Raw genomic sequence first — 11,616 nt, forward strand, 5'->3', positions numbered from 1 at the left:
TATCATCACAACAAATCACAGCTGAGCAGTGCTTGAATAAAAACAAAACAAATAAACAAAAAATGGTATCTATTGCATGCTACATAGCAAATGCTACTAAGATTCTTCCCTACCCCTCACATGCCTTGGTGCCTACATGACAATTCTACTGCTCCAGGTCCCTCCCTCCCGTGTCTTTTGATGGAGAGTGACACAGAGGGAGAAGTAGAGAGAGAGAGACATCTGCAGTACTGCCCCAACACAGGGGCTTGAAGCTGGCCTATGGTGCACAGTAATAGGTGCACTTTATTGGGTGTGCCATCACCCAATCAAGATGGTAAATATGTCATCAAATACTCATGTAACAACTTAATTATAAAAAGAAGTTAATTATTATAGCTAAAAACTATACCGGAAATTGACAAGTACTATCAAGTTGATACTGACACATAACAAAATAGTAAAGATATAAATTCTCTAACCTGGAGTTTCTGACATGAAAGTAACATTTTTAGTGGCACCTAGTGAAAGCTATGTATGACAGTTCTCATATTTCAAGTTACAAATATGCCTCTAGTCATCTTCACCTTTACGCTTTGTGGCAGAGAGTAGGTCATTTGCATTCTCTAATTCCTTCTCCAACTTTGCTATTTTCTCAAGCATTTCTTTTTCCATCCGATCTTTAGATTTTTCCACCTCAAGCAGATGATCTTGTATTGCTTTGTTGGCTAAAAAAAGTTTTAAGGACAGAATATTCAAACACAGTTAAAACCATGAGGTTTCTAAGTCGCTCTCTATACATGCTTGGCTTCCAGTTTTGAGCTTAGTGTAAAATGTAGAAAATGACTGGAAAATAAAGGCAAAGAAAACCTTTAAAATGCATTATTTCTAACTTAAAGTGAGAATCTGTGTAGAAACTAGAGGATCTTCCCATACTTGAACCTCTCACCTTCTCCAGCTTCTTTCAGAAGTTTGTGTAATTCATCCACTGCTCGGGTGAGTTCATTGCTCTTTGCTTCTGAGTCATCAGCAGCACTCTGAAATTCAGTGGACCAGAACAACAAAATTATCATTTATCAACACTGTAACACTATGACACCAAAATGTGAAGTAGGAAATTTACCTACCTTGTACAGGTTAGAGAGTTTTATGTGAGCATTTAACTCATTGTGGAACTTCTCTTCCATGCTGGTTTGCTGTTCCTTGGCCTGAAATAAAAATCAGTTGCTTCATCTGAACTGAATTCAGAATGTTTAGCCAATGTCACAATTTAAAAATAAAGCCCCCCCTTTTTTTAAAGTAGAAAATGGAGATTAAGGGGCCGGGTGGTGGTGCACCTGGTTGAGAGCACATGTTAGAGTGCTCAAGACTCCAGGATTGAGCCCCAAGTCCCTACCTGCAGGGGGAAAGCTTCACAAGCAGAGAAGCAGGTCTGCAGGTGTCTCTTTCTCTCTCCCTCTCTATCTCACCTACCCTCTCGATTTCTGGCTGTCTCTATCCAATAAATAAAGATAATTTAAAAAAGGAGATTAAAATAAAAAACAACAATCTTTGGTAAAGATAAAATGTTAAAGGCAAAACATTCATGTTTTCACCTAGAAGTGAAAAAATGACATTAAAATTATTCCACACTAATTTTTAGATACACATATAATTATCATTTATATATATTAAAAAAAAATTTTTTTTTTTAACCAGAGCACTGTTCAGCTCTGGCTTATGGTGGTGTGAGGGATTGAACCTGGGACTTTGGAAGCCTCAGGCATCAGAGTCTGTTTGCATAACCATTATGCTATCTAACCTCCACATAATTGTCATTTATTACTCTAGGTATATCATACGAAAATGTACTGGCCATGCTATCATTCCAGGAACAGTACAAAACTTTAAATCAATCTGTAAAGTAACAGCTTCATAGTATGCTCTGCCAGTATTGTGAAGAGATACACTATCAATAGGTTCACCTATACCTCTTTCAATTTTGTCAGCAGATCCTCTACATGTTTTTGAAGATTCTCATTAGATGTTTTTAAGCCATTCACCTGTTCTTCCATCCTAGAAACCTGAAAAAAAAAATTATAAAGGTTTGCAGGGAAAGGAAATACTAAATTAATAATCTGATATTGAGTTTAATAACCAAAAAGTGGGAAATAAATAAATAAAAATAAATAAAAATAATCAGGGTAAATAAAAATAATCAGGGTGGGACAGTGGCATACCTGGTTGAATGCACATATTACAATGCACAAGGACCCAGGTTCAAGCCCCCTGACCCCAACTGGGAAGAAGTTTCATGAGCAGTGAACCAATACTGCAGGTGTTTCTCACTAATTCCTACTTTCCTCTTGATTTCTCTATCTCTATCCAAAATACATAAGTATTTAAAAAGAACCCCTATACTCAACAATGTATTTTATATAAAATATGTGAATTTAGTAAAAAATAAAAAGTTAACGGAATGTATTTAGACTTAACTAATAAAACCACCAAAATATTTATCTCAAGAGAAGCAAATATAAGACAGTAGCTAAGTGGCAGAATTCATCAAAGAATCTAAGTTGATTTTACTTTTTTAATTTATTTATTTGAGACAGAAATTGAGAAGGGAGGGGAAGATAGAGAGGGAAAGAGACAGAGACACTGACAGCCCTACTTTAGCACTTGTGAAGTTTTCCCCCTGTAGGTGGGGACCAGGGGCTTGAACCTGGGTCCCTGCACACTGTAATGTCTGTACTTAACCAGGTACGCCACCACCTGGCCCCAAATCTAAGATTTTTTTTTTAAACATTTCATTTATTTATTCATTTATTGGACAGAGACAGAGAAGCCAATGGCCAATGTGGATAGAGGAGAGAGAAACAGTACTGCAGTACTTGCTTCACCGTGGGCTTGAACCCAGGCCCCTGTGCATTGTAACAAGTGTGCTCCAAACAAGTATGCCACCACCAGGCCATAAGAATTTAAGTTTTTATTTAAATGCAACTGGATTAATTTGCTAGTACAAATGGTAATGCTATGTCCTCCACAACTGGTCCTTATTTTATTTTTAAATAATTTTGTTGTGAGGGGGGCTTTTAATGGCTTATAGTATAGTTGTGGATACATGTGTAAAATTTCTGTCTCACCAAGACAGATGTCTGCAAAACAATCTCACCCACACTTAAGTTGTTCTCCATCGTCATTCACTAGGATCCCAAAGTCCTCCCCAGCCCCTTCTTGACCCTCTGCCCCCAAAGTCCTTTGTTTTTGTATAATATACCAAACACTGTCCCCTGATTTTATAATACATTCAATTGGTTCCTCACTCTGTGTGTTAACTGGCACAAAAATATGCATTATATATAACATGAATATATAATTTTACTAACTTACCTCTTCTTTTTTGTTTTCAAGATTACATTTAAGCTCTAAAATTTCATTTCCTTTTTCTCTGCCAAGAGCCAGTAGTTCATCAGTTTTAGTTTTCAACTCTGTATTTAGCCATACATTTTGATTATGTAACAATTCCTTTTCTTGCTCCAAGCGTTTCTCTCGATACTAAAGAAATAAAAATAAAAAGAAGAAAGCAAGTGGTATGTGGTTATTAAGCAAACTTTGTAAGTAAAAAAAACTGTGATGCAAGAATTTTATTGTAAAATAGAAATAAACATTTATCTGGATTCTTAAAAAAAAACAAAAAACAGCACAGTATTTATTTATGTATTTAGATAGTTCACAGAGAAACTGAGAGGAGAAAGGGAGAGAGTTAATTGTAAGCACTGAGTCACCACTTGTGAAGCTTCCTACCTGCAGATGTGGACCAGGGGCTTGAACACAAACCCTGCGCATGATGATGTGTGCTCAACCTATGCTGATGTATACCACCACCTATTCCTTAGCCTCAAGCCTGGATTAACAGAAAACTATCAAATAAGAACCATAAGAAATTTTATAACACATTAAGCCAATGGCTCAGCTAAAACTGTCTTAACACAATGCTGAGAGATCATTCATTATACAGGCAGGGTGTACTTTGCTATGCATGCAGTTTGGGAATGTGACAGTACAAAGGGAAAACCTCAGAATTTTGTTGACTCTCCCCTTTCTAAAAAAAAGAAAAAGAAAATAAGCCTTGGTGTGGTGAAATCAAGTCAGGTCCCAGTGTCACTTAGGCAAAGAAAAATCTGTCTTGATGCTTAATTTCCAGACCTTAAAAAGATACAGATCTTAATTACTTTATTGAAAAGCTACCTCTATTTAAGCTTTAATTTAGATGTTTTAAGCAAAAATTGAATATTGTGCATTAGGAATTATCTGTTACTTACTTTAACAGAGACATCAGAAGCTTGGAGTTCATCCAATTTTAACTGAAGCTCACCCTTTGTCGTATTGCTTTCTTTAAGCTTTTCATTTAGACGTTTAACATCCTCTAGAAATGAGAGAAAAGTATGGGAAAGTAACAAATTATTTCTCAGAACAACCTGATATCAACAATGCATTAGAAATATAAACATTTAATACAAAGTAGTTCTCAACTAGCCCTATTTACCTTGCTTCTATTATGCTTAATTACATATTTAATATTCACAAATCAAATCCACATAGCCAACTAAACATGCAGATTATACTATTTTCTCTTAGATATAGTATGTTAGACTATATTAAAATTTTATTTTTTTATTATTTTTAATTATTTATTTATAAAACGGAAAAACCGACAAGCCCATAGGATAAGAGGGGTACAATTCCACACAAATGCCACCACCAGAACTCCATATCTGATCCCTGATGTCAATTTTTCAATATACTCCAAATCTACTAAAATTTCACAAATAGTTGTATGCTAAGCTAAAAAGCAATAATACAAATACAAACCTTCTACTCCAAATAATCAGAATGTACAAGCTTAAGTTTTCTTTACAATTAACATCAAGGCTTTTATGGAAAAATGTCTTTAATTTTATTTACTATCAGATCAGTATCATCAACAAAAACATTTTTGTTTGTGAATTTCATGTTGCCATAAAGTAACTTTGGATACTGCCACTTTCACTTTTTCTGAAACTAGAAAAGTATAATTATTACTATATGTGTAAAAAATAAACTATGGAGAGACAGAATCATGGATACCTACAGCCTCAGTACCAGAATACTTATATTTGTTACCAGACAACAACATAAATATTTGAACATTCTCCTTTACAGACATAACTCCCAAGATCTAAAAAAGATGCAATTAAACTAACAAGAGGTGTTCACATGAACAAACTGCTATATACTACTGGGCCATTGGAAAAGTCATGATGTATTTTTTTCCCTATGCGCTATGACTTTTCTGACAACCCAGGATATCCTAAAGGCTTATATTTATTATATCCTTATCTACCAACTCCTACAGAAATACATGTTCTTTAATACAGGTTCTCATGTTAGGTTCCTATGTTGCTTATTTATTTAGCCTCAGGGTTATTGCTGGGGCTTTGTGCCAGTACTACAAACCCACCGCTTCTGGAGGTCATTTTTTCCCATTTTATTGGATAGGAAAGAGAGAAATTGAGAGGGGAGAGAAAGACAGACACCTGCAGACCTGCTTTACTGCTTGTAAAGCAAAATACCTGCAGGTGGGGAGCTGGGGGCTTGAACCAGGATCCTTGCACTTTGTACTATGTGCATTTAATCTGATGTGCCACCACCCAGCCCCCTTCAATGGAGGGCAAGATTGTCAGTATATTAAAAAAAAAAAAAATCAATAAATTTAGCCTTTATGGCTGAATTTTAAAATGATTTCCAATTTAATATTGTAATAAATAACAAGGCAGTGATTATTTTTATAAAGAAATAAACCTTGGTTCAAATCCCCATGTCTTATTTTTTAGTTGTCTAGACAATTTCAAGTCTTGATAATAATCTACAGCTAAGTAGAACAAAAAAGTTATTACCCCATAGCTCTATCTTGAACTATGACAAAGTGACACCAGCAACAGACAGCTGGAAGACTAATTCTTACCACTATTAAATGAGCGAAACCAAAGGTTAAAATAGTTCCTACCTGTTAAATATTCAAGCTCTTGAGACAGTCTCTCATTGGTTCTAACTAAGTCTCTTTTCTCAGCTTCTAATTCTTCTTTTGTCCTTGTAAACTGGCTCTATCATATAAAAAAAGTGAAGCATTTAAATAGGAAAATCAAGTTTTATTAAGCAATATAGAAGCACAAACACAGTATGATGACTGTTTAACACCACCTATGATTTTAAAATGGTAATACTAATAACCAAAGATTTCCAAAATATTTTTAAATATGACTAGAGAAGTACTCTTAAATTGACAACTTTGTTTTTTAGAGTTAGCATATTAACACATATTTATTTACTTTCCCATTCATCTTTAAATGTGAAAATGTTTTAAGGCAACAAATATTAAGTTAGAAATCTTTCCCATTCAAGAACATGCTACAGTGCTATTTTATTTGTGTGTGTGTGTGTGTGTGTATGTGTACAGTACATCTTAAAATTTTCAATATAACATTTAACTTTTAAAAAATAAGTTTACTTCTTGTAAAAATGTTTTTAGTTGTATTCTGTGACATTTATGCTCCTTTATGATTCTGGATTCCTTTTCATTTTAAAATTTGAAGAGATTAGTTTTAATCTATTATCAAACGTTTTTAACCATGAATAAAATGAAAAAAAAACTTCAGCACTTATATGATCATACTCAACTTGTTACTCTCATCACTCCTCAAAAAAATAATCTTCTGATGTGGATTCATCCATATCCCCAACTACATTACAATATTTATAGTAGTATCTGTACCATATAAAACATTCATTTCTAAGAAGGAAGGATCACTGAGTATCATCCTGTAATTCCATAATTATGTACTTACAATACAAATAATTAAATACAAACATAAGTATAGTCAAAGAATTTTAATATCTTTTCTAATGGTAACACCAAACCATTTAATAGAGTGAAGACATTTTGAAAATTAAGAAAATTTTGGCTTTGTTTGTAGCTTCCTTTAATAGATCATCTACTTTGTCTTTGCACTGACTAAATAACTGTGAAGTTCAATTGGGATAGAAAATTCTTTCAAATAATGGGTCTGTAATTGGTTTCTAAATAGAATAACTTTTACCTGAATGGCACTATTACGATCCTGAGCACACTCAAGTTCTTTATTTTTTTCAGTAATTGCCTTCAGTTGACTGCCTGGAAATATTTATGAAAATGCACTTGTTAGATAAAACCTGCAGTGACAATTTTTATCCTAGACACATTTTAAAGTTAAGATAGTAAGGTTTAGAAAGGCCAATTTGCATACTAAAGTATTCAAAATATACAAATACATTTCAAATGTATTGTACTTCTAGATCATTTATTTATTTTTGCCTCCACCAGGGTTATTGCTGGGGCTCAGTGCCTGCACTACCAATCCACTGCTCCTGGAGGTCATCCCCCCCCTTTTTTTGGTTGTTGTTGCCCTTATTATTGTTATTGCTGATAGGAGAGTGAAATCGAGAGAGGAAGGGAAGACAGAGAGAAGGAAAGAAGGATAGACACCTGAAGACCTGCTTCACCCCTTGGGAAGCGACCTCCCTGCAGGTGGGGAGCCTGGGGCTCAAACCAGGATCCTTTTGCCAGTCCTTGCGCTTTGTGCCCTGTGTGCTTAACTCACTGAGATATGCATCATATCTTCAATATAATTTCTTCTTTAAAATAATCTTTATTTTTAAATTTTTACCAGGGTTATTGCTCGTGCTTGGTTCTAGCACTCTGAATTCACAGCTCCTGAGTCCATTTTTTTTTCTTTTCTATGTTTTATTTGATAGGTCAGAGAGAAATTGAGAGGGGAGTGGGAGATAGAGCTAGATAAAGGGAGATACCTGCAGACCTGCTTTGCCTCTGTGGGTGGGGAACAGGGGCTCAAACCCACATGGTAATGTGGGTGCTCAGCTCAATGTGCCACTGCCTAGCCCTCTCCAATATCACTTCTGTGATCATTCTAACCAACATTTATAGAAAACAGCATATACAGCTAGTACTGTCTCCCTAATCAATCATAAAAAGTGAGTTACATTTACAAATAAGAAAAATGAGTTTAAAAAACTCAAAATATTTAAACTAAATGAGTAAATCACAACAATCAGTTGCAATTCAGTTCATTTATCACTCTAAATAAAAATTTTAACACAAAGGGGAAAGAAAAACAAACTATGGTTTGCATTCTATTACTCTTATAAACCTCTTACCCCCGATAAGTTTCCCTTACAGTGTCTCTTTTAATCACATGGAGCTATTAGGACACATATACTTTCTCAGACGTCCTCTAATTAAAACACAACTTTTGCATGAGCAAGCAATTTAACAGGCCATGCTTTCATTACTTTTTCAGATGTACATCTTATTTCATCTGTACAGCGATGCAAATAAATTCAGACATGATTCTACATGGTTCTAGTCACTTTATAAAAAGCAGTCATGATTATGGTTTACATGTGGTATATGAAAAGCTTTTTCTAGAAAATTAGAAGCCCCGTTACCCGACAACTAAGTTGTTACTGTTCGTTCTTTTATCAAAGCACTACTCAGTTCTAGTTTATGGTGGTGCTGGGGATTGAATCTGGGATTTTACATGTCCCTCAGGCATGTAAGGCTTTTTGCATAACTGTTATGCTACTTCCTCAGCTTTTAATTAAGCTTTCTGCTCTTGCATTGAATGAAAAGCCAAACTATCAAAGAAATGAAAATAATGGCAATTGGTATTTTCATGTAGAGAACTATTTGCAAAACACACAAAAGAGTGTCTAGAGATCTCAATTCACCACAAATGTCTATAAAGACGTAATTAGACACTTACTGAGCTTCTCTAATTCAAGCCGCAAGCTTTGGCATTCTCGGGTTTCATTCACAAGTCTCTCCTGACTGTGAGACAGTCTCTTTTCTATCTCGAAGTACTGTTGTTCTGCACAAGAGCAGCGAAGGAAAAAAAAAAAAAAATCAAACCAATCACACACCTTAATACGTTTTCAATACTGCTACTTATTTTAGTAACTTTGATTGTAAGATTTAAGACATATTATTGCAATTCTATTCTAAATATGAGATTCTGAGTAAAGTTATAAATAGATCAAACAATGCATTAAACTTCAACCTAACATTTTCAATGAATATAAATGTACAGTACAAAAAAGTCCTAGGGAAGTTTTACAAATTACTTGACTTTGTCAAGCAACACAGATTGCTTATCTTATTTTAGTATTTTCCACAGATACTAATAAACATCTTTATTAGCATTAAACAGACTGAAAAGTAAATGGAGAAAAAACTATTCAGATTAAAACACTATTTATAGAAGGCTTGAATTAAAATCACCAAATAACTAAAGGCATACATGATTAAATTTGTAAAAAAAAGAAAAATACATGTCTTAACTTCAACAGAAGTCTGCACTGCACAACACAGGTTCAGACACACAGAAGACAATATTTATTGTATAAATTGGTGAATAGAACACATCACTTTTGGGATCCCAGGGGAAATTATGCTCAATCATTACATTTTTTCAAGTGAAAACATATTCAGAATGTCCAATCAACTTAGCAAAAACTCATTACAATACAACTTGTAAACAATGACACACAACAGAAAGCTTGCCTTTTGCTGCCAGTAACTACCAGACTGTTACTCTTCAAGTACCTTTTGTGGCGACCATTCTTATTTGAGGGCCGACTATCTACGAATATTTACAAACAGATCTTCATGTATTTCCTACCCAAGTCCAACTCTGGAAAGGAAGCTTACCTGCTGCGTTGCATGCATTGGCCACAGGTACAATGTGCTTCTAGTGCTCCCACTCTACTTTGGGGAGCATCTGGTTAATAGGCACACATGCTACAAGCACAGGAAGTGGTCTCTTAGACAAAGGCCTGTGCATGCAGGTGTTTAAAAAAAGCACAGCGGTTGGTTGCTGCAGTCACTCAACTAAGGAGGCCATCCCAGCAACCTCTGCCTGCCTTCCACAGGCTGTTTCCACTGAGGAAAACAAATACCATGGTACATGGTATGCCTCTCTACAGAACCTCCCTGCTGCCCGTGAGGATTTTATATTCACTTAATTCAACAGAGAAACAGCCGCAGAAAGATCCTTAAGACTGTCCAAGGGATCACTGAAGCTTATAACAGCAAGAAACTTGAAGGCGTTTGAGAGTGCACTGGCACTGTAACTGAACACCCAGAAATGAGAGGAGTAATTCAGTTACGGGGTGACCAGTGCCAAGAATTTTTTTCATAGAAGCTGGCCTGGCTGAGGAGAACCGGCTGAAGGTTCATGGAGTTTACAGGCTTCTGGCTCTTAAACTGAATCAAAAGTGAGGTTTTTTTTGCAATGGATCCCATTTCCCTTCTGTTCCTTGTCACAAGTTTGAAAACCTCAGAGCAGTCAAGGGAGGTGGTTCAGAGATGAAGACTTGAATGCATGAGGTACCAACTTTGATTGCAGGCACCCCATATGCCAGAGTGATGCTCTCGTTAATAAGTAGTGTTACTGCTTCAGGCAATAAACTGAAGGAAAACAAGGGGCGGGGGTGGGCGGGGAGAAACCATGGAAATTGGTTACATGCAACAAAACTGAAAGGATGCTCCCTTGCCTGGACCAGAGTTGCAGACTCTGGCCTTTCCTGGTACAAAGCGATCCAATTTTTTCCCTTTCTGCTCTGTGCATAGACTCAATTCTCCCCTTTCTATCCGGAGCTGAGGCTGAGTCGGGGATCCATCCGTAAAGGGGATCACCAGGATGCCAAAGACAGCGGACAGACGTCTGACGCAGACAAAAGACAACTCCACGTCCAGTGCAGAAAGTAGTGGGGGGGGGGGGGTCAGGCTGGGGGCCCGGGGAGGTGCTGGGTGCCCTCAGGGCGTCACACTCACCGCTCTCCACCTTGAACTTCTCGTGTCGCCCCTTCAGCCCATCGATCTCCGACTGCTGGTCGGCCAGGAACTTCTCCAGTTTGTTCTGCACCGACTTGGGCAGCTTGTTGAGCTCCGCGCGCTCCAGGACCTGCTGCAGCACGGCCGCCATGTCGCCAGGGCCGGCGATTGCCGGCGGTGCGGACACTGGAGATGCCTCCAAGGACCAAGGGGTCTCGCACACCGGAGCCGCAACCTCCGGGGCTTCGCTGGGAAGATCTCGCGTGCCCGCCCGCCGCACACTCCCGCGGCGCGACCCTGGGGAAGCGAGGCTCGCGTCAAGGCACGGCCGAGGCCCGCGCTCCGCTGCGGAGCACCCTGGGAAGCCGAATTCCGAGCTGGCCTCTGACCCCGCGGGCGCACACAGACTTCCGGATTCGTTCCTTTCCACGCCTTCCCGGTTTCTGGGAAGTGTAGTCTTTTTCCTCCATCTCTGTTGTGAGTTTCCTCCTCCTTTCACCCCGCCCCACCCCACCCCCCCGCGCGCAACCGCTGTTCGCGCGGCTGCATCACCTCATCTTTGCCCACCCGCGTCCCTCCCGAAAAACCTTACCCTCAAAGCCCCGTGATGCCATGGGTCGTCCTCGTTGGCGGCTTCTAGGTACAGAACCGCTAGAGGGCATCTGTGTTTTCAGGGCCGGCCGGTCGGCGTTAGACTACCGCCACGCTCTCAATGGCGCCCGGAAGGG

At 37.9% G+C, this 11,616-nt stretch overlaps 1 protein-coding gene across 5 annotated transcripts in view; it reads right to left on the reverse strand.

The window, feature by feature from the left end:
- The window catches only part of TPR (translocated promoter region, nuclear basket protein), a 67,595-nt gene extending 55,989 nt beyond the window's left edge, over window positions 1-11,606 (reverse strand). For 4 of the 5 annotated variants that reach the window (XM_060197844.1, XM_060197842.1, XM_060197843.1 and 1 more), the window contains exons 1-11: window positions 11,481-11,605; window positions 10,889-11,185; window positions 8,820-8,924; window positions 7,098-7,171; window positions 6,008-6,104; window positions 4,284-4,387; window positions 3,352-3,516; window positions 1,950-2,042; window positions 1,107-1,187; window positions 929-1,016; window positions 567-707 (exon numbers count right to left, since the gene is read on the reverse strand). In XM_060197844.1, coding sequence (XP_060053827.1) covers window positions 567-707; window positions 929-1,016; window positions 1,107-1,187; window positions 1,950-2,042; window positions 3,352-3,516; window positions 4,284-4,387; window positions 6,008-6,104; window positions 7,098-7,171; window positions 8,820-8,924; window positions 10,889-11,185; window positions 11,481-11,550 — 1,315 coding nt within the window. In that variant the 5' untranslated portion in view covers window positions 11,551-11,605. Of the gene's footprint in view, window positions 1-566; window positions 708-928; window positions 1,017-1,106; window positions 1,188-1,949; window positions 2,043-3,351; window positions 3,517-4,283; window positions 4,388-6,007; window positions 6,105-7,097; window positions 7,172-8,819; window positions 8,925-10,888; window positions 11,186-11,480 lie in introns of all 5 variants that reach the window. The other variant, XR_009551581.1, reaches the window with a different exon arrangement.
- Window positions 11,607-11,616: the final 10 nt, after the last annotated feature.

The sequence above is a fragment of the Erinaceus europaeus genome, chromosome 9 (genome assembly GCF_950295315.1).
Source record: "Erinaceus europaeus chromosome 9, mEriEur2.1, whole genome shotgun sequence".
Taxonomy (NCBI): domain Eukaryota; kingdom Metazoa; phylum Chordata; class Mammalia; order Eulipotyphla; family Erinaceidae; genus Erinaceus; species Erinaceus europaeus.